Raw genomic sequence first — 22,827 nt, 5'->3', positions numbered from 1 at the left:
TTAGGTTTACCAGGCATTAGAATGAATAATAAAGTGAAGAAAACAAGTGTGGTCTAATAATTTTTTCCATGACTGATTGAGTTGTTTATTACTCATGCTTATCAGAATGTATCAACATTTTCTGATTGGCTATTTTTATATTGATCCTTCGATATTTTAATAATTTTTAATCAATAACATCCAGAACAAAAAGTTTTTCCACAAAGTTTTTATGTGGAGGAGAAGAAAAAAAAAGTTTGCGCCCACGTAAACTTTGCGCGATGACGTCACCCGCATGCTCTCTCAGTGCTTGTTGTGGCGTCGCCTTCCTCCGCACCCCGTCCCCTCCGCGCTGCTGCCGCTGGAGTTAGCTAGGAGCTGGAGGAAGCCCTATCCGTCGTGACAGCCCGCTCCCCTCAACTTTTCCAAGTCTAGGCTGTGCCGGGGAGACGGAGACAGGGTTTTATCTGTGTTTTCGATGCATGGGAGTGCCCTGGGAGCGGCGAAGGGAGAAGGTAAGTCTCCTCTGCAGTCCGTCGGTCCGTCAGCTCTCAGTGGAGCCCCGGCCCGACTACCGCATTGCTCCGGCAGAAGTGAAAAAAGACGGGGGCTGTAGGCCTCGGTAACTTTGTAACCGACCAAACGCGACGTGAATGTAACCGGCTTTTTCGTTATTGTGACTTAGGCTGTGTGAACTGACATTTTCTGAGCGTCAAACCACCGAGTGCCAGCGGTGCTGCGGCCGCGGTGTGTCATACACGGGTGACTTCATACCTCTGTGTGTGTATGTGTGTATTTTAGAGTAGGTATGTTGCGTGTGGACACAATAAAAATCCCCAGTTTTGTACCTTGGTTATGTCATAACATTATGTTGTCAGTGCACATAGCTTAACCATAGTCATACGTTGTTGTAGCCACAATGAGCCAAATGAATGACATTTTTCTAGGCCGAGTATTCTCAGGTTTTCAGACCAGTACCACATTGGCCACGAAAACAGGTGTAGAGATGAAAGCTAACACTAGTGCTATGTTTTATTTGGTATGGTATGTCAAAGGCAAGTTTCAGCTTGTCAACAAATCAGGCGCCATGTGTACACAGGATTAATCTGTCATTTCCAAAATCTGAAGTATGTCAAAGAATAAACAGGTTGGCATGGGTGGTGTGAGCCAACAGTGGGATCATACATAAATACAGAGCACAGCACACACATGACAGGACAACAGGATTGTGTCAAGAGCAACACATGTGGCATATTTTCCCATTAACACATCTTTAGCATCCTTCATCCTCTTTAAGAGGCTGGTCTCAACAGACGTCTCTAGTGCAGCAGCAGCAGCAGCAGCCTGCATATAGTTTTGCCCTCCCCTGTGTGTTTTGTAACTCTGCCACATCAGGATGAGATGCTGAGTCTTCGGGCCATGCTAATATGATATCATAGCCAGCTCACTGACTCCCATCCAGCTACCAACTCAGAGCCAAAGCCACATCAGACCCCAAGGCAGCAGTGGACCGAACTGGACAGTAGTCATGATTGGCTTTGGTCGAGGATGGTGAAGGTCACTTCTCTTATCAACTCCTTGACAAGAGAAGTGCTGAAATGAACAAAATCACATGGCTTTATAACTTTGGATTTTGGGGGACAAAGAAGAGAGAACATAATGCTTGCATGCAATTTTTGCATTCATATTTATTCTAAATAAAACGGGGTAACGAATACCCAGTGCACTCAAAAATGTATGGGTGCGTTCCAAATACCCATATTAGCATACTGTTTAGCATGCAAAGAAACAAAACGCCGGCACTCTCTTCCTATTTACTGTGGGAGCAACGAACACGTCATTTTTGCCAACAATAAATAAGAAGACTATTTATCTGACTGTGAGTGCCTGTGTTTTGGAGAGATTTAGAGTTGTGTGTGCTGCCAATACTATTTTGTATGTCCCAATGCATAATATGTCAAATGCAGTGCTACAGACTGCAACGGATATATGAGCTAGATGTTCAATGTTCAAGGTGCAATGTAGAGAAGTGAAGAAGTAGTTTGTCCCAATTGTATACTGCATGCAGTACTATGTACTTTGTAAGAGCAGCTGCAGTAAGTAAAAAAAGTAAAAAGAAGTATGCGATTTGGACACAGCTGTTGCCATTTGTTTTCAATACACTGTCCACATATTGCAATATGTGCCATAATAAGTCATTTTGATATTTTAGCACTGACACTGGTATGTTTTGTCAGTTCAGCATATCAGTTAATATTTTTGAATGGTGGCATATGTGCCACACAATCTCAGTGATCTAAAATTTAATCAAACTAAAAGCCTTTTATATAGCATTTAATAATCAATATAAGGTTTATAAGGGCACCCCAGTAATGAGAACTATTTTAACTGTAATTGTTTTGGTTGATTTTAGGGAGACTGCAGCTCAGTTGGTATCTTTGATATCGTAGAACAGATTGGTCCATGATTGTAGGCTCTCACTGTTCATGTGTTAAAGTGAAAACATTTTTTTCCACTTACCTGTAGTTCTATTAATCTATCTAGATTGTGTTGGTGTGAGTTGCACAGTGGTGAAGGCATTAGTCACAGAGAGTCTGCTTTCTCTCAAATATAAAGGAAAAATATGACAATCGGCACCAAGAATTGAAAAAAAAAATTGAAAAGCTCAACCACCTCGTCCATGACGTCCATGAGTAGATGCACACTGCCTTCTGTGTGGTGATATGGTTGGTGGGTGTAGCTCAGCAGAAAAGAAAAGTCTGGATTATCTTGAGTAAAAGTGTCGTGAGTTCTAGAAAGAGACATTGCTGTTGAGCTTTTCAAATATAGATTTTGGTGCTTCGAGAGGCACAACTGAAACTACGTCTTGTTCTGCTTTATTGGAGAGAAGGCAGACATCTCTACAGTCAATATCTCCAACACTCAACAACTGACAGCAGAGCAATTTAGATTGATAAATAAGCACCAAAGGTAAGAAGAAAAATATGTATTTTTGTTTTATGTGTGAACAGTCTCTTTTAAATACCACACTGTCCTTAAACAATACTTAAACTAACTTTGTAATTTTCTTTTCTTCACCTTTCTAGCAAAATATAAATTTAATTTATAGAGACACCGAAAGTAACCAGCTATATTGTTCCTACATAGAAAACACTGACAGGCTTTTTTGCAGTGAAAGTACTCTTGCATGCAGCCTTAATGATGTTTGGGAAGCAGAGGCTGGTTAATTACAGCATTCTCTTAAGAAACGTCTAAGATCAGGCAGTTTATACCTTAGAAACTGGCAGTAAGTAGGCCGTTTGCATTTTGACTGATCAGGTTTAATTAAGTGTTGAAGCCAAACCCGTGATCACCATTATTATACAGTTAATTGTCTGCCCTACAATTGGTGGCTTTTTTGTGGTAATTTTGCCATTGTTTCAGTTTATTTTCCTCCACATTACTATGCGTTGTGCTGCAGTATTAGCTGTGTCATGATGCATTCATTAGTGAGGCCGAACTACGTCAATGTACCGCTCTGGTTAATAACATGAGCACAACTTTGCTAAATATGTCAGTGATGTTGTTTATTCTATCTGTCTTTATGTTCTATTAGCCTTTGAGGTGTCCACCTGCAATGTCCTAGATTTCTCCTGGGGACATTAACTTTAATCTACACTAATCAAATCCCTTTTGAATTCTAACAAATTCCTCAATGCTTGCTGACCAGAAGTATAACAGGTGTCTGCTGGTATCTGTCTGGTTTTCTGAGCTTACATGCAATCCCCACCTTATTTCAGTTGTTCCCTGTCAGTGTCCATATATCTGTGCTGAGTCAACTGTACATTTAGCCCATAGTCGAGCCTAGTTTGGCAGCTAGTGAGGGATTGTACATACACTGTGCCTGCTGCAGCTGAAATGGGTTTTGGTCATGATTAATGGCCCCTTCGTAGTTTTCTTTAGTTTGATGTGTGAGTGTTGTGAATCAGTGCACCAGACGTTGAGGGAAAAGAAATACTGGCGAAAAATATCAAAGTGCCACCGTTAGAAAATGCAGCCTCCAAGCTAAAACAGCAGAGCCGGTATTTTTTCTCTGAGGGAAAGGTTTTGCACAAGGTGTTCGTGTGTTGTGTTGGATCTGTGGCCTAGAAACCATGCTGCCTGCATGTCAAAGGAAACTTTAATTTAATTCTAATTGAGCACAGCCAAGGCCTTAGCATGTTTTTGCTGCACCTGCATTTTAAACAATTCAAGTGGGAAAAGGTTTGCTTTGATCATCAAAATATTCATCCAAAATATATCCGTCAGTAGCGTCCAGTCCATCAGTGGGAATGTCTTTGAGGAGGCCACAGGGAAGATGGGAGAAGCCTAGAAAAGGGCAGAGCATTGAGGGAACGACAGGAGCATAAAAGAACAACTAAGGAAGACAAAGCCAAGGAAAATGGAAAGAGTGAGAGAAGCACGAGAAACGTAAAGGTCTTTCTTTGTAGCTCACCCCCTGGGTGTAGTGAGAGAGCCAGCTGGATGCACATGTGAGAAGGAGGAGAAAAAGACAGGGAGGCAGAGGAAGAAAGTAGATAGAGATGAAAAGGATTCATTTTTCATCTGAGTAATGGTGCCGTTTCAGACCCACACCTACCACATCTGAAGTTGTTTTTTTTCCTGTGTTGTGTATTTACAAAGCTACACAGAAAAACAGATGAAAAAAAACGAGCTTATAAAAGAAACAAACTATTCAGAACAAACCCAAATGGGAAATATACAAAACCAAGATGACAAGCAGAGACTCTGGAGGATTAAGTAACACAATCAAATGAAGTCATAACCACGGTGGGAAATACCTCATACCTCAACAAAATAACAAGGGAAACCACTGTTGTTATAATAAAAATTAAGTGAATGTTAAAGAGGAAGGGTTTTAGCATTATGCTAATGCATGTGTCTGAAAAGGAGAGATAAGAGACTTTGTGGAGTTCAGTAAATACTTTCATTTATTTAGGTTTTTTCCAGATCTTTTTCCAGAAATTAAAATGAATGGGGTTGCTGCCAGATTTCATTGCGCCATAATTAATTGTATTATATATATATAAAAACATATATATTACAGATATTACTGAAAATATTTTCAACAGTATTATCTCTTCTTCTCTTTTATATTTCAGTCAGCATCTCGGGCTGCAACAATTAATTTACTGACCTCTTAATTACTGATTTTCTTCTGAAAATGGCAAAAAAAATCAATATCAAAGCTCAAAGGATGGAGTTAAAAAGTATTTAAATGTGTATCGTTAATAACCAGTCTTATTAACACTCCTGCTCCTACTACTCAGAATGATGATAGTAATATAATCTATCTGTTGATTAACTTAACAGTTCAGTCATAGTAGTATGACTACAAAATATAACCATAATGTTTCCTCTCTCTACTAATAATTGGTCCACCTCTACGTCCAGATTAAGCTCACTGCAGTCCTTTATAAAGCTGTCACAGTGTCAAAGCTGAGACAGAGTCGCTTTACAATTCACACGGTTGGAGTTTTTTATTCGATCATAACCTCTCCTGCTGCTCCTTTCTTTTTTGGCACTTTGTCTCTCTGACCGGGAAGACGAGCGTGTGTTGGTGTCCTCGTCAAACAGACGAGGCTAAAATATCATACACCACTTAACCTGTGGCTGTTTTCTGAAGGAATGACAAACAGACATGACTGCTCGCTGTTGCATAGCTACACAATTGTGTGCCCTCGCCCACACGCGTGCTCACACAAACCCTAGCCAAGAATACTCCTCCTCCTCCACTTCCTGCCTGAGGAACCAATGTTAACACTGACATTTTTCTTTTTTTTAATAAACATAAATGCATCACGTGTACATGTATTAACATGTATCAGATACCATGTGCTCATGCTGATGGCTGCACACACTTGTTGTGAGGCTGGATGCAAATCAAAGAATAATTAACATGCTTAATGCTGCATCAGTGTGTGTGTTATGTATGTGTTTACTGAGCAGGAGTGTGTCAGCATGAGTTAAGATATGGCAGAGAGAGCCTCGGGAACTCCAAGCTGTCAGCTGCCTCTGTTCTCCACTACACACACTCCAAAACATTTACAGCCTCGACTTCAGCTCCAATCCTCTGTTACCGTTGTCAGATGAACTAACTGAGCAGAAAGCGGTGATAGATGAGTTGGCTTTCGAACTGGGCTGAAAATGGAGGGAGTGATGCCAGGGACTGACAGATGGAACCATATTAGGCCCTGCCATTCACTGTGGATCATTTCAGTGATTCAGTGGACTGGAAAAAGGGGTTTCAAGTTCCCTTTATAAGTGTAATAACCTCATCACGCTGATGTAGGCTTATTAACGTGCTATAAATTGTTTACCATCCCGCACGGCCAATAGAGATAGATGATTTTATGTACATCTGAACTTCCTGGCATTAAATCAGTCATGCTGTTTGGGTGTTTATCTTGGTGTTGTTTTTCCCTCCTGCAGACAGTGCTGGTGGTCCTGACTGTTCAGCAGGATGAGTGAGGCGGAGGGCCAGTTCTACAGCGTCCAGGTGGGGGACTCCACCTTCACTGTACTCAAGCGCTACCAGCAGCTCCGCGCCATCGGCTCCGGGGCCCAGGGCATCGTCTGGTGAGAGGCTGGACTTTAATTAGCATTTTAGTGATTGTGTCCCCGGTCCAAAGTGTTGTTAATGTCCCAAGTTCTGCCTTATTAGACATAAATTGTGAATACTGCTTTGATAATGTAAACTTTTGTCCTGCTAGTGTAAATAATCACGTAAACCTCCAGTACGAAACAGTTGAACTAGTGCCATAAGTCTTCTCCGATGTCCTCTTCTTTGAGGATTTTATTCCCTGCAATTTTTACTTTGTGCAGCCCCTTTTATTGTTGAAAGTACAGAGAGAAAATACCTCTTGCACCTTTTTAAAAATATATATTTTAAGATAAAGGACAAGAGACTGGTAGCTGGCTTTTTTTCTCATCATTTGATGAGGCAATAGTTTTGCTCTGGAGAATGCATTTTTTTTTTTTTCTTCATTAATAACCTTTGTCTCTTTCTGTTCCATGTGTGACCAGCTCTGCTCTCGATACAGTCCTCGGTATACCTGTGGCAGTGAAAAAGCTGTGTCGGCCCTTCCAGAACCAGACCCATGCTAAGCGTGCCTACAGGGAGCTGGTGCTGCTCAAATGTGTCAATCACAAAAATGTAAGACTTATAGTTAAGTTTAGGTGTTGGGGGGCATACTAAAGTGCTTGTTCTGTGCAAAAATACCTGAGTAGTATATGTAGTATATGAATAATATATGGGACGCTTGTGTGAGACTTCAGCAGTCTCAGTTACACATTTAAGTGGGTATCACCCAAAAACTCCCTTTTCATGTTTCCTTTGGAGGGTGTATGTGTGCTGAGCTGCAGTGAAACAGAAACACAAACAGAGAATTCTGTACTAAAACACTAACTTTGAAGATACCCACTTGATTTGATTCACTCTAAAGTCTCATGTTAGCCTCAGCTAACGTTTGGGATGTATTTTTGCTCAACACAAGGACTTACAGTGTTGCAAATGTGTTAGGAATGTATTTATTAATAACCAGTATGAATGGGAGGAATGATTAGATCAGGCAAAAACTGTTTCAATGTTCATATGAGCACCAACATTTGACATGAAAACCGTCAGCTCCTTTTCCTTCCCTCTCTAATATGTTAATGCTATATTACCATGTTTCCACTGTATGGTACGGCTCTGCTCATTGATTCAACTCCCCTTTTGGTAGAAGTACTTTCCTCTTTTTGATTTCAAGTGCAAATAATACTCCCTCAGTGTAGGTGGGATTCTCAGTTGATTTCAATAGCGAAACCACCTGAATCTGCAGTGAAATCGTCTTCAACGTAACACTCACACGATCCTTCAATCAGAAACTAACGAGAAAAAAATTTCTTCACTTTAACTCCACCTTCTAGTACCAGCTCAGCTCACTTGAAATCTTGACCGAGGTGTACCAAAAAAAAGTACCAGATACTATCCACAACTTTTGGAGATGGAAAACCAAAAAACATAAAGGCCAGCAGACTAGAGCCTTACCACATACAGCATATCTCTGATACAGATACAACCCTGATTTGTTAAAAAAAAAAAAAAAAATTGTGTGCAATCATTTAATGTTTTTGCCTTGCCAACCTCGTGGATTGTTATATGCTTATTTTTAATTGAATGCCAGTAACATTTCGACTATTGAGCAACTGAAGTCTTATATCAATCAAGAATGGGAAAGAATTTAGCTTTCAGACCTTCAACAAATAGTGTCCTCAGTTCATAAACACTGGCTGCTGAGTGTTGTTCAAAGAAAAGGTGATGTAACACAGTGGTAAGCATGCCCCTGTCACAACATTTTTGAAACATGTTGCAGGCATTACAGTGTGTGTATACAGTGTATAGTTATAGAGTGTATATTTTTAATAAACAATAAAGTTTATCCATTTGAACATTAAATATATTGATTTTGTACATTTTTCAATTGAATGTATGTCAAAAAGGATAAGCAAATTATCTCACTTTGTGGGGGACAGGGTCCAAATGTATATAACATACTTTTGTATGGCATAATAAAGCACTTAAAACTTTTTTATATGTCTTAAGTTTTGCAGGGCAGTTAAAACAAGCTGGCAGTCAAGTTAAAATGTAGTTTTTATCATCACAGCTTCTCTTGGCCTGTTTCATGAGACACTTCTGGGTTCAGAATTACAACCCTCCCTCTTTTATTTAGTTGATGGGATTTAGAGAAAGACTGGAATATGAGGGACAACATAAAAACTTTAATTGTTTTTTGTTTTCGGAAATCTGAAATGATAACTTGAGATAAAGGGATAGTCGGTTCACTGCAGCGGGGATGTGATTTCTTGTTCAGAGTGAGAGAATCCAGACAAACCCGCTTGAGTGCTCTGTCCTCAGCTGGCTTGCTCTCCACACTGAAGTGGATGTAGAAGGGAGACTAACAGAGTGGACTAATGGCCTGTCTCTCTGCTTGCAGATCATCCGTCTGATCAACGTGTTCACGCCTCAGAAGTCCCTGGAGGAATTCCAGGACCTGTGAGTGGCAGTGGAGTGTTTTTTGTCTTCAATAATCTACTCTGTGCTTTCTGTAGGATTCAGAGATTTTAGCTGAAGCTAGCATTTCACTAGCTCCCCTTGATTTACCTGTCAGCCTCTTTTATTGCAATATGTTGCTTTTATATGCTCTGTAGGCTTTAAATTGCTTCTTTGCATTCGTCACTGTCCCTTTATGAACTCCTTTACTACATTTTGCCTCTTTTTTATGACTGCCACTCTTATCCTCTCTTACAGCTTGTATCTGTTATCTACCATTCTGCAATTTTGCCTCCCTACTTCATTTCTGTTTTTTCCTGTCGCTACCTTTAGGTATCTGGTGATGGAGTTGATGGATGCCAGCCTATGCCAGGTGATTCACATGGACCTGGACCATGAGCGGATGTCCTATCTGCTGTACCAGATCCTCTGCGGCATCAGGCACCTGCACTCTGCTGGCATCATCCACAGGGTAACGAGGAACAATTGTGCTGTGGGCTGAATGTTAATAGCACTAAAAATATCTGAAAGAGTAACTAAACTTCTTAATTTTAAAAGAACCCTTTTATTTCAATTGTTTAAACAATTTCTCTGGCATCCATTCTAATCTTTTTCCAGCTACTACCTGTAGTGAAATTATTAACTCAAGGGTTATGTTTTTGTGTGTATGTTTCTATAGATTTATAGATTTTCTCTCCCCACAGGACCTGAAGCCCAGTAACATCGTGGTGAAGTCTGATTGCACTCTAAAAATCTTGGATTTTGGTTTGGCTCGGACGGCCTGCACTAACTTCATGATGACCCCTTATGTGGTGACCAGATATTACCGAGCCCCAGAGGTCATCCTGGGCATGAAATATAAGGAGAATGGTAAGGAGAGCCAAGCCCCACTCTTACAATGGTAGTTTTTATGACCTTATATTACTGAAAATGAGAGGGATGAATGGAGGAATAAAGCTCCACTCTAAAGAACACAGTATCATATAATACTGCTCTGTTATTACAATTTTCCAATTCACAGGTTTACAGGAAGAAAATGACCAACAGTACAGAAATGATAAATGCTTAAACACAAAGGTAGAACTCTCCATGTCCTTATTGAACAACTTATTCACCAGCGGACACTGTTTATAATAACTTTTTTCTTTTTTCTAATACCCAGTTTGAAAAAATTACAGCAAAAAAACAAAAAGTCATCATAATTGGTCAATATTTTCTCACTATATTTTAATTTGAATCTTGCATATATATCAGCTAGTTTGCAAACAAGATGTCACAGAACATAACGCAGAGGAAAATATGAGGTAATTACTAGCACAGTTTCATTATTACGTTGTTTGTCCAACAGACTCGATTGTTGATGATACGCAGCAGCATTTGAGTAAACAAAGAAGCACATCACAGCTGAACAGATGGTGCCGGCTGTTAAGAATAATAAGTGCACAGTCTCTTTGATCCAGTATCAGTCGGATTCTGTCTGGTTATTAGAGGATCCAAGCACATCAGGGGCTGGAACCCACTTTGAACAGATCAGTGTTATTTTTACATGCATTTTTAAAACTGTGTTTTTAACATCCAGAAACTACAGAAACTCTAGTAAATCAGAATTGGTTTAAGATATTGTAACCAAATTTGGTGCACCTGTTTGATCACGTGCTGGTTCTGAATTTTGTCCGTTTCAATTCTTCTGAAATTTAAATTACATTATCTGGGGACATGCATTAATTATCTTAGAACTCCATTACATTATACTTCAGCCTCTGGAAACAAACACACAGAGTTCAGGAGAAGCTCTGAAGCTCTCAGGGTTTAGTCGCTTTGAAACACAAGGTCCCTTTTTAATCCAGAGGACTTGTTGAGTGAATGCATATATGTCAAGCAATTGGCTTGAATGCCTTTTGCAGCTTTATTTAATTCTGGTTTATTTGTTATGATGATGGCAATGAATTGTTCTTACCGTGGCTGCTCTGCTGCAGTGGACCTGTTGTCAGTTAGCTGATCTCTCACAAAGTCCTCTTTCCTGAAAATGACTGTATCCCTCCTTGTTTGACTCCCATTCAGCCCAAAGATTCAGTGAAAAAAGAATAAAAAAAACAGTAGTTTGATTAGTACATTACGTTTTATTACCAAGCCATGCAAATACACATCAGCCCATTATAGTCACTGGGGAAGAGGCCCTGTTAAAACGGTCAGTTTATGCTACAAATTAGTAATTTTTTATACTGTGTCTACAAAACACAGTCGAATACTCTGTATCCTTTCTAAAGTAGCTACAAGATGATGCATGAAAACTCACCCAGAGGGAGGATTAGAAACAGGAAGTAGTCAGAAGGCTGTCATATACTTGGCCCACAGAAGAATCTTTTTGACCACTTAAAAGTGTAACTAACAACCCTGTTTAACAGTCACAATGAATAGTTTAACCCCTCCAAAGTTTAAATTTATGATCTATGCTTTGAGTTTGTTGATAAACTTGACCTAAAGTGGTTTGTATGATCTGTAGACATTAAGGGAGCTCATAGACTTTTAAGCTTCAGTGAAACTGAAATTGAGGGAAGACAGGAGTTAACGGCTGTTTGCCACATATGCGCTCTTAAGCAAACTCAGACAGCGAAAAGAGAGAGAGAGGAAGAAAGTGAGACAAACTACATATACATCCTACTCTGCTAAGCGCACACACATGGGAAAGTGATGAGGAGAGCAACAGCTGTGTAAACTGATAAGCAGAGCTGCAGAGGCGAGGAGAAAGGCCTGGAAGGCTGCGTCTGGTTTCCGAGCCAGAGCGAGAGAGGGAAAAAAAGCCAGCCTTAAGATGAATATGATGAAAGCATCAGGCCATGGCACAGCTAGAGGATGGACTAAAATAACAACAGCTAGTGTTCTGCATTTCAATGTTTGTCATTGAAATTTAAATCATGGAGCATGTTCTCTGGCAACATCTGACATTTGTCATTTTACTGTACAATTAGATTGCATTATATTATGTGGTTGATGTTATTTGATCATTATTTAATGTCTTGTTTGTGTCTCTGTGTGTATTTATGTTTGCTTGTGATCTCTGTTCCCAGTGGACATCTGGTCAGTGGGGTGCATCATGGGAGAGATGGTAAAGGGAAGCGTCATCTTCCAGGGAACCGACCGTATCCTTCATCGATCTCACCTTCTTTGTCGTTGTCCAACTTCTTCCATCTCTCGCCCACCATAAGTATTTCACTCATGTTGACTTTTTTTGGTCTTATTGTACTCCGAGCACACTTGTCTGTAAAGACATTCCCAGTCATGCCCTCTAAACAGAATCTGTTCAGTAGGAATACTCAAGATTCCAGCACAGCCCAGTTTAATCAGAGAGCTTTGTGTGTTTCCTGTCTTCTTCAATGATTATTAATCCGTGCAGTTTTTTTTCAGATGGCTATAATTCCCTTAATTGATGGAGGCAATAGAGTTGAAGCAGTAAAAAATCATTTGCATTTATATTGGCCGTTTCTCTGTTTCTAATGGGTATGATCACCTCTTCCCTCACCAGCTCCTTTCAGTGGCACTGTGCATTTACACCTGAGTAGCTGAGACAGGACGCAGAGCAATTCAAGGATAGATTGCTTTTCATCAGGGGAAGTAATAGTCTTTTACTGCAATTGAAAGTCAGCAGGCCTACTGAATGTGCATACCTATATATTTTTAAATGTCTTAACTATTGGATGGATTGCCATGAAATTCAGTGCACACGTTCATGTCTCCTCGCACCATCATCAGCCTTCAATGTGTCCAATTGTTGTTGTTTCTGACCAAATACCTGCATAAATAACAATCCCACCAAACCTAGCTGTATGTTTTGTGCTCATGCTAGCATTGTTATTGCGAGCATGGCAACATGCTAAGGTTAGCATTTAGCTTCAGTAGAGCCTCACAGATCCGTTAGCATGACTGTTGGGTCTTTGGGGCCTGTCTTACTGCCTGTGCAGTGCGCACACAGCACAGCACAACTGTCACTGCTAGTTTCACACTGACGCAGTTGTGATTTTGAGAAGTAGCAAATGTACTTGCACCCATGGGTGTGCTTGTCTTTGTTTCAATTCTGCAATTTGGCAAATCTGCCATTTCAATAGCAATGTGCCAGGGAAAGAGAGATGACACAAAGTATGCACCATTTAACTAGCAGAAGACACATCCTAAATGCACCTGAACCACGTGATATCAATTATTCTCCCCATTGTCTTATTTGTTTGTGTTTATATATGTTATTCGAAATGCATAATTTGTTGTTTTTCTCTCTTGATTCTGTACCTTATGAAATGTTCCTGTCATTTTTTTGACCTATGTACTGTGCATGCCCATAATGCAGTTGAGTCTTCCCTAACAAGCGTGTTGTCCAGACATCGACCAGTGGAATAAGGTGATTGAGGTTCTGGGCACGCCCAGTCTAGAGTTTATGAACCGACTGATGGAGACTGTGAGGAACTATGTGATGAACAAGCCGCAGTATCCTGGCGTCAGCTTTGCTGAGCTTTTCCCAGACTGGGCCTTTCCTTCTGACTCAGAACATGACAAACTCAAGAGTAAGAATTTTTGACACTAAAAATACACTCATTTAACTTAACTCTAAATGCATATAGTTGCAGTTTCCTAGCTCAGGTATTTCAAAGGATTATAACATTTCATCGTTTTAAAACTCTTGTAAAGGACACTTCCTTAAATACATAGGTTTTAGTTTAACAGAGGAATATTACTGCAGTATGTTGACAAAACTTACAGGGACGCAGAGGTTTAAAACTGGATCTCTTATACAACTAGTTCCGAGAATGACCATGCAGGTCAAACTTTTTTTCTGTGGCATTTAGAGTTAGAGATCACATCACTGAATCTAGAGAACAAATCTTGACATTCCCAGAGATGTTACCCAACACCGCAAGGGGAAGTAATCAGTTTTCATGAAAACCACTTAAATTAAATGATGTCATGGGCCTGTTTCCATAGTAACACTGCCCTTCCTCTGCTGTTGCCATAACAGCGGGTCAAGCACGGGACCTGCTGTCCAAAATGCTGGTCATTGATCCTGAATGCCGCATCTCCGTAGAAGAAGCCCTCAATCACCCATACATTCACGTGTGGTACGACCCCGGAGAGGCAGATGCGGTGAGGACGCTGTTCCAGCTGTGGTTCACTTTATCAGTGCAGCATCTAGCTGTGTGTGACCTTGCTGATTTATGTATTTCTCTTTGTTTTGCAGCCTCCGCCCCAGATTTCAGATAAGCAGCTGGAAGAGAGAGAGCACTCCATCGAGCAGTGGAAAGGTAGGACACACTGCCCTCTAGGGAAATCTAACAGCAGTGCAGTTTAACATTAACATCAAAAATGTTTCAGGAAACTAAACCTTACCCTGTTAGGAATCATGTTTGTTACACATCTGCATGTATATATACAAAGACAAGGAAAATTATACAATAAGACCATGAAATGTATTAGATCTGATGACAATTAACACCCATTTACCTACTAATTCACTACCGAATTTCCTGAACCTACAAGGCTTTTATTTTTCTGCCTTTATACAGAACTTATTTACGAAGAGGTGATTGACTGGGAAGAGAGGAACAAGAATGGACTGATGAAAGAAGACTGCTCAGGTACGTAAATGCACCGTCTTCAATCTTTATCTGCCATATTCTCTCTGCTCTTGTAACAGCATTTCTCTTTAGGAAAAGCGCTTTACTATATGATTTCCTCCCTTAAATCTTAAGTATTATTTATTTTTTTTTATATCTGGTTCTCCTTTGTGTGTGTCATTTATCAGACGTGGTGTCAGGTTCGGCCTCGCAGTCCTCGTCAGCCAATGACATCTCGTCCATGTCTACGGAGCACACGTTGGCCTCGGACACAGACAGCAGCAGCATCGACACACTGACAGGACCGCTGGATGAGAGTCAGTGAACACAGTCCATGGCTTGCCTCAGTCCTCCCTTCTCATTTACAATATCAAATATCAATCAACCATCACCTTCTTTTCTTCAGATCACTCAGTTTTTTTGTCATGCGTATTTCCTTTCCTCTTAAACCTCAGTGAATAGGTCTATTTTTCTATTTACTTTCTCTGGTGGATCTCGTTGAACCTCTTCAACATCAAACTTTGTTTTGGACTGCTGCCTAAAGGTCAAAGCTGTCTATTCTATCTGTTGGGTCAAAAGTGAATCTTTCTCTTCTTTGTGGAAATCGTTTACCTTCATCAAGTATATATGATGTATGCATCCATATTGATTTCCATATTGAGTCGGTGGGGGATTGTTGTTTATTCTGTATGCCTGTATTTTAATAGTTTTATTTTTTTAGCTAATGTTATGTTGACAGCAGAGGTTATCAGATTAGATCAGACAAGCACTGAACATAGACCACAGCTGCCAGCTGCTCTCATGCATGTTACGCCAATATGAACAAAAGCTTACCATGAGTCGATTGCACCAACTGACTGATATCAAACACTCATCCAAAGGTTGGTCGATCCGTTAACTAGCTTGCAGTATTGCAGACCTCCACAGTGGTGCTTCCTGCACTGTGTTTTTTAATTAATCGCCTTGAGTGATGTGGATTTTAAGCTTTTCCTCTTGACAACTAGGGGAAGCTGTGGTTGCAGTGTTATATTTTTATTTCCTTATATAATGTACTGTATGTGAAGTCACGATCATGTCTTGATCTGACACTCATAGTGGCTGCATTTCATTACTAATAGATAAGGTGTGCTCATTTTGTTAAGAAAGTCAACATTTCTATAGAACTATATATTGCATCCCCATTGGACAAAAGGTACCGACTGAAAATGTGTATATCAAAACATCATGATCCTGTAAATTTGGGAGAGGCAAAAAGATACATGTATTTATTTTTGTTTTCTTGCAAAATGTTGCACACAACCACATCGAGGCCCATGTAGTTAATGCCTCTTGTCGATGCATTTCATTGACAGATCAATGCGATGGCTGCTCCTTTTCTAAACCATTCCATGGAGCAGTCACAAAGTTCATCACCAATCAGACATCATGTAGAACACATGTAAAGGCAGTAAAACACAGATAATGGTGTTTAACTTGCATGACACGGCATTAAAGATGCCAATAAGTTACAGTAGTTCTTGTTATAAAGAGAAATCCGTTCAGGTCCATTATTTTACTTACAGTACCTTGGTGTTCTTGGTTCTGAAAGCCTGCAGATGTTGTATTTTTTTTTCTTGCCTTGTAAGCCTTTACATGTGTGAGTGTGTGTGTGTGTGTGCGTGTGTGTGTGTTATGAAAACGTACTGTGCATCGCTCTCCTTCATTATCTCCTTTGAATCGTCCTTAAAGACAGCAGTCGCCTGGTTGTAAGGGCAAAGTCTGTGGAGGATGTCAACTTCTCAACAAAAAGCCGACATGTCTGGGTTTAAAATGAGGATGTGACTGAGTCCTGAATGAAATTCTGAACCTTCGAAACTCGAGATGGAAACTTGAAGATGAGAGAAATGGACTGTGGAGCTGCTTTTTTGCAGAACTGATTGCACAGTGTAATGGACATGCAGAAATATGACACTATGGAGTCACTGAGGACTTAATTGTTGTACACTATATTTTCCTTTTTTTAAAAACATCTTATTCTTTCAGTCATGCCTTAAATGACGTGGGCAATTCACTCCCACAAATTTTATCGGATGGGTCTTGAGCATTACAGTGCTCAAAACCTCCTTTACCATTTTTACCATGTTTAAAGAAAAAAAAGCTCCATTGTATACACTGTGCATCTCACATTTGTGTTCAGTTTATTTCTCCTTTTATTTTCAGAGATGTCCTGTGATTGCAATGACCACCATATAATCACCTGGCCAACATCTTTGCCCTTACGTAACTAATAAAGTGGACATCAGTGATTCATTTTTCGTCTTTCAGTGATGTTTTGCAATATTCTGCGTAGATAGTGACAAGCTATTCTAAGTAGAGTTTAAAGACTAGCCAGTATTGTGCCTTTTGTCCTTGTCTTTGCCCACACTGTTCATGTCATCACACACAATTCATACATTCTCTTTCTTAGAAGCTCTTCACGATATATTCTGTCTTCTTGGCCTCGTTGTTGAGCTCTCCAAAGGTGTCAAAAAACTGCTCCATCTCCTTCTGCAGAGTTGCATTGTGTATTTCTGCGGCGGCCCGGCTCCTTTCAGACTCTGTGATCTTAGCCTGGATGGCGTGGTACCAGTGCCGCTGCTGTGCGAGGTTTGTTTTCAACCTGACAACCTCTACCTGCAGCTCTTCATTTCTTTGCTCGAGGCTGATGGTAAACACACAAGGAAGAATGGAGAAAGACAGATATAGAAATGATTGGGTGTATATAAAAGGTGGAGAGCTGCATTAGGCTGTTTTAATTATGGGTAGAATGGAGACAATGGGACAGTCTGCACATTTATTTAGATTTTTTTAGGGGTTTTAGTAGGATTGATTCTTGATGGCTGATATAGTTTGCTTAGAACAGGCTTAGAAGGTTGGGTTTACAACTAAATCTCCTTATGTACTCCATGTTTAGCCAAAAGGATTGTCATTTTCCTATTGCCCTTGCCAACCGGTAGCTGTGACATCACACTGAGACTTGCTCTATCTATATCAGTAATAAATGAGGTATGTGTTGTGTCTAGGTCAGCAGCATGGACCCTTAATTTAGCTCTCTTTCCAGTGCCATGTGCTGTTTCTATAGGTCAACCACACAGGATGTGCCTTTTTTTACCATTAACAGCTCGTTCAAAGTTTTAAAAGCGGTTCAGTTTTAAACGTTATGTTTTCAAGGCTAGGATTATGCTTGAATTTTAATATTGTCCTTACAAATGCTTTATTTTCAATATTAACCTGTGATTAATGTGCACAATCGCTCATGTTAACCTAACTCTTTAAATACTTGAAATGAAATTATCACAGTGTGCTAACTAACTTTTAGGGGAACTTACTTTTTTTGTGATAAAAAAGCAGAATCTAGAAATTATTTGTTCAGGTAGCTGGAAAGTCCTTGAAAAGTGTGTGAATGTTGCTCTTAAAAAGCTGTATGAACTCCCTATATTAAAACTAGCTACTAGAGCTATTTACAGACAGGAAATACTGTAAATGTGTCAGTGTTAAAAAAAAAAAAAAAAAACCATCAAAGTTATTAATATGAACGAAGTGATACATTTGAGATACAATTTCCACAGTAGAAAAATACACAGTAGAAAGGAAATAATTAGGACTTATATTATTTGTACTGCCTCTGATGGGAATTTTTAATAACAGTTGTTGGTGTGCTATGAACTAAACAGGATATAGGGTGAAGCTCGGGGTCAGCTGAGTGAACGGAGCAGCACAGCTGAGTGGACACACACAGTTTCTGGGCCTGGGAACATTGTGTCACCCTCAACTTGAAATACACCAAGGGCTGGGAAAATCTCACAGGCAAGTCAGTGAACTGAAAGTGTGATTCTGAAGCCGAGAGCATAAGCACATTACATGTAGGACGTTTCATTTGTCTTTAACGTGGTGTGCTTAATCTCTGTGATGTGATTATGTGTGCTGTGTACTGTTAAATGGAAATGTAAGATGAAGCAAAATTACCTGAGTATTCTTGTCTCATACTCCTCCCTCTGTCTGACTATTTGCTGCTGGAGGCTGGTGAGGAGGCTGCGGAGGGCGCTGGCGGAGGGGTCTGCCAGGGGGACAGGAGGGGGCACCCTGGGAGACCAAGATGGCTGCTCTGGGTGCTGGGCTTCAGCCGGGGGCCACAGAGCCTGGCACTCCGCTGTAAGATGTTGAGGAGGGGATATCGGGAGATGCAGCATCGGACCCCCCTGCTTAAATCCACAGGATCCTGAGTCCAGCTCTGGCCCCTGTTCATGCTTCTTGTCTTGGTCTGGATTCTGGTCCTGGTTACTGGGACCACTTTCAGCGAGGATGATCTCACAGGAGGACCAGGTGCTCTTGTCTTCACTTACTCCCTCGCCGTCCACCAGCCCCCGGATCTGCTCAGGGACCCATGCTTGGTACATCTGCTCCGGGAAGCTTGTCTCCATGTCAAAGACCTCCTGGAGGCTGTCAGGGGTGACAGCGTCGGGGAGGTTATCATACAGAGAGAGAGCACTCCTGTGCTCCTCGCTCTGTGATGGATTGGGGCTTTGGTTCAGATGAGCGCTGTCCTCAACTCCCCAGCTACCTCCCTGCTCTCCTCCTCTCTCTCCTCCTCCTTTTGCTCTGTTTATGCCTGGACCAAGTTCTGCTTCCCAGCCCTGTCTTCCCAGGCCTCCTCTCCAGCTGCAGTAGCTGTGATCTGGCCATGCGCCAGTCCCTCTTCCCCCACCGACCAGTGTGGGAACCTCAGCCACAGCTGGGGCCAGACCGGGCTGAGGGCTGCAGGGGCCCGGGAGTTTGGTTACAGCCGGGCACACAACCCTACTCTCCATTTCCTTTTCCCTGGCCCTCCCTCGCTGGGCAAAAGGTGGGCAGTTGTCGTACAGAGGGTCCGTGGAGCAGGAGCTGGCTGTGGTGGGGGTCTCAGTAGGAAGACAGTGCAGCTCCATTATCCAACCAGGCACATGGGGGTGCTGAGAGCTTTAGATAACTGCCCTCCCCTCCTCTGTCTGCTGCAACTTGGGATTCAAGTCTTTGACTGTGGACTTGTGAGCGTGCTCAGGAGCCGCCCCTGTGCCAAGTGCTGATGTGTCGTGGGGAGAGGAAGGTGTAGGAGCCCTCCTCCCCTTTGACTGGCTGTGCCCTTGAAGCTGCTGCCTAATGGCAGACAGGTTGTAGTCTGTATGTGTGTGTGTCTTTAAGCAAGACTGACATCAGCTGTTACTTTAGCACAGCTTCTGAGGGAGGGACCAGGGTGTAATATAGTCTGGCTCATTCCTAAAGACAGTCACACATAACTGGAACCACAGAAATAGACAGTGGCTGTTGGCACAAAGTGTGAAGCACACACAATGAACCCCATAATCTGCTCTCAGGATTTGTCAAAAACACATAAAGCTGCAAAGACTTGAAATAAAAAATTCACATTTAAAGAAATCCTGCAGTTCTTATGAGCGGTAACTTTTACTGGATACTTCTTCCACCTGCTTATTACCTCAGCTCATTGATTTTCCTTAATGCACCTTGTCTACATTAACACTGTAGGATGTATTAACAGCCAAGTGCTTGTACTGTAGACAGACTTCACCCCACTGAGTCTGCTGCGGTGCATTTACCACTTATCTTTAAGAGCCGCTCAGCACTAAACCAGTGAAGTGTTGTCTACAACACGAGCCAGCTGACAAATCATATAGAATCACCTGGGCCTAGTTTCATAAATCGGTTTCCCAAATAAGCTAGGTTTATTTCTGTCATTTTCAGTTGATTTAGTTCCATGAAGTAAATTTAACATAGTTTTCCAACCAAATTTGTTATTGTAACTGAACTTGAACTATGTTGAATTTGCTTTATGGAATAGAATCAAAGGAAAATGCATCAGACTAACCGAAAAAGGCCTGTCTCATTTAAAAAAAAAACCTCACTTTATGGAACAGGTCTCTGGTATAGGATTGCAGATTTAACCCACATTGTATGGTAGAGAGGAACATTTTGTCTGATGTTTATGTGGCCAAAGTGATTGAAAACAAAGTGATAAAAGGAGGAATTTACATTAGAGAGAGAATCATTGATAAGACACACATCACTTGTGTCAGTGTGTCTTAAATCCACAAGGTGGAGCTACAGACAACAATAAAAAGCTTCAACAGTAAATGGGCGGTGTACCTTGACATCATTTAATATATTTTGAAGAGAAGGATGATGATTCTGGGCTATACTATTATTATATATATGATTTAATTTGGTGCTGTGATATCAATTAAGATGACCTTGTTATTCAGTGGGGGTTTGTAGCATTTGTTTTATCTAAAGGTGTCTATTTGTTTGAGTTGAGTCTGTTGGTTTTTGTAGCCTCATACAGATCAGTAAAGGCCTATTGATCCGCTATTGATCACAAAGCCTAGTGAGGAACTCCTTCATTAGTGTGACACCACAGAGGAACTACTATCACTTCCTCTTGATCAGAGGAAACATCCATGCAGGCAGTTTGCCCTTAAATCCCCTCCAGTCAAACGGCAGCACAGAGTACAGAGGAAGTAAAGTCTGTCTCGCTTTTGTTTAACCACATGAGTGCTGATTTACTCAACAGTACTGAGAAGCCTTGGAGTTTGACTGCAATGCTTCAAACATCAAGGGCAGGATTGCAAACTTCATTTCTGCCCAGGCGCATTAAACAGTCAGCTGTCCGTCAACACTGATAAAACTCTGCTCTTATCTGCTCTATGTAAATCACCCTGCATCCTTCAAGGATGCACCCGCAGACAGAGGAGGAATCACAAGGTTTTTATCTGTTTGTACTTTGCAGGATTTAAATGTGTTTCCTCAGAAGATGCTTTCAGAATATGGGAAAGTGTTGTTTTCTCACTCAAGGAGAGAGCAGAAATGGTCTGAGACAACAGGGAAGAAAACAACCAGCTGGAATACCCCACATGTGCTCTAATCCTGCTCATGTCCCTCTTAGGCTTTACCCTGACCTCCATCTGTCATTGAACGTCTGACGGACGACCTCGCCATCTGTACCCCCTCGCCCCGGACCTGTGACTTATCACAGCTGGATCGCCACCACGAAGAGGTTAAGCTTCCTCCAAGACCCCTTCAGGCCCTGGCCCTCCCCTCTCATTTGTCCTTCTCCACTTCCTGTAGATGTGCGTAGTTGTTTGTAGCCATGACGACAGAATCCATGGCAACACAGATCTTCTGGTCCTAAATAATAAAGGTGGCTGCATGAAGGAAGAGGAGGAGGAGGAGGAGGAGGAGGAGGAGGAGGAGGGTGGCGAGAGGAAGCGCTCTGTGGCTATTTTAGCAAGTGTCTCGATGGAGAGTAATTGAGGAGGGCCCTTGTTAACAAGAGACAGGGTCTGCTTAACAGGCGACTCACTGCCAGCTTCTCTTTTAACTGCTGAGTGGTTATATAGTCCGGGATACAAATTCATCTCTGCTTATAAAACTAAGAGAAATCAGGGAAAAGTGAGGCTGCCGTTGTTGTGTGGATGAGTGATGAGGAGTCGAGCAGATAGGCAGCAACACTGACCGTCAAGGAGAGAGGAGAGATAAGAAAAAAGCCGGCAGAGTTTGTGTGTAGTGCGGTGGTATATTCCTGCATTTAGGTGTGTTTTGGAGAGATTAACATCCGGCCTCTCTTTCCTCTGATCCCCAACCTCTGCATGTGTGTGTGTGCTTAAAAGCTGCAGTGCTACCTGAGCAGATTATATACCGTCTCTTTGCTGTTTACTCATGTTTTATTAAGACAACCGTGGTTCCCTATTCAGGCAGAAGGAAACAAAGCTCGTCTCCACACTGAGCTAGACTTAAGTGCGGCTTTGAGTATGTTGCTTTAAGGTGTTCTTTTAATCCCAAAATTATGAGCTTCACAGGCGAACAGTAGTTGAAAGTAATCAAATACATTAAGGTAACTTTATTAGCTGACCAGTGCAATAGCAAGTACAATAACATCAACATAAACAACAGAAAAACACATGGCAATATCATAATATGGAAACAAAAATATGGAAACAATTTTAAATAAAATATATATTTTAACCAACAGAAGCAACCAAAGGCCTTATGTGTGCTGCATGTATATCTTGAGGTTTTTTTTTTCTTAATGGTGTATGGTGTCCCTTACCTAGCCTCAATTGTAACAAAGTTCTAAAAGTGGTGTACTTAAGTAAAATCTTTGGATAC

General features: G+C 41.2%; 2 protein-coding genes across 2 annotated transcripts; one reads left to right on the top strand and one right to left on the bottom strand.

Moving 5' to 3' along the window:
• The first annotated feature begins 312 nt into the window (after positions 1-312).
• Positions 313-15,828, top strand: mapk9 (mitogen-activated protein kinase 9). Its single transcript, XM_059345935.1, has 12 exons — positions 313-494; positions 6,451-6,597; positions 7,045-7,174; positions 8,997-9,055; positions 9,386-9,524; positions 9,757-9,922; positions 12,121-12,192; positions 13,423-13,605; positions 14,058-14,182; positions 14,277-14,340; positions 14,602-14,673; positions 14,841-15,828. Exons 2-12 carry the CDS (start codon positions 6,482-6,484, stop codon positions 14,975-14,977), a joined length of 1,263 nt encoding a protein of 420 aa, XP_059201918.1. The 5' UTR covers positions 313-494; positions 6,451-6,481; the 3' UTR covers positions 14,978-15,828.
• A 916-nt stretch (positions 15,829-16,744) lies between these two features.
• Positions 16,745-19,595, bottom strand: LOC131981410 (uncharacterized). The gene is made up of 2 exons (XM_059345683.1): positions 18,637-19,595; positions 16,745-17,332 (listed from the first exon to the last, which is right to left on the bottom strand). The coding sequence occupies exons 1-2, from the start codon at positions 19,593-19,595 to the stop codon at positions 17,095-17,097; spliced, it is 1,197 nt and encodes a 398-aa protein (XP_059201666.1). The 3' UTR covers positions 16,745-17,094.
• Positions 19,596-22,827: the final 3,232 nt, after the last annotated feature.

The sequence above is a fragment of the Centropristis striata genome, chromosome 12, assembly GCF_030273125.1.
Source record: "Centropristis striata isolate RG_2023a ecotype Rhode Island chromosome 12, C.striata_1.0, whole genome shotgun sequence".
NCBI classification, from domain to species: Eukaryota; Metazoa; Chordata; class Actinopteri; order Perciformes; family Serranidae; genus Centropristis; species Centropristis striata.
The sequence above is the reverse complement of the archived record's forward strand: the minus strand, read 5'-3'. Positions and strand labels throughout refer to the sequence as shown.

What these genes read in the sequence shown, in the direction of transcription:
- LOC131981410 (XM_059345683.1), bottom strand. Translation starts at nt 19,595, where the DNA reads ATGGAGCTGCACTGTCTTCCTACTGAGACCCCCACCACAGCCAGCTCC. An exon ending in TATGAGACAAGAATACTCAG is followed by an intron (nt 17,333 to 18,636) that starts GTAATTTTGCTT and finishes GTTTACCATCAG; the next exon opens with CCTCGAGCAAAGAAATGAAG.
- mapk9 (XM_059345935.1), top strand. Translation starts at nt 6,482, where the DNA reads ATGAGTGAGGCGGAGGGCCAGTTCTACAGCGTCCAGGTGGGGGACTCC. An exon ending in AATGTGTCAATCACAAAAAT is followed by an intron (nt 7,175 to 8,996) that starts GTAAGACTTATA and finishes CTCTGCTTGCAG; the next exon opens with ATCATCCGTCTGATCAACGT. An exon ending in ACCCCGGAGAGGCAGATGCG is followed by an intron (nt 14,183 to 14,276) that starts GTGAGGACGCTG and finishes TTTGTTTTGCAG; the next exon opens with CCTCCGCCCCAGATTTCAGA.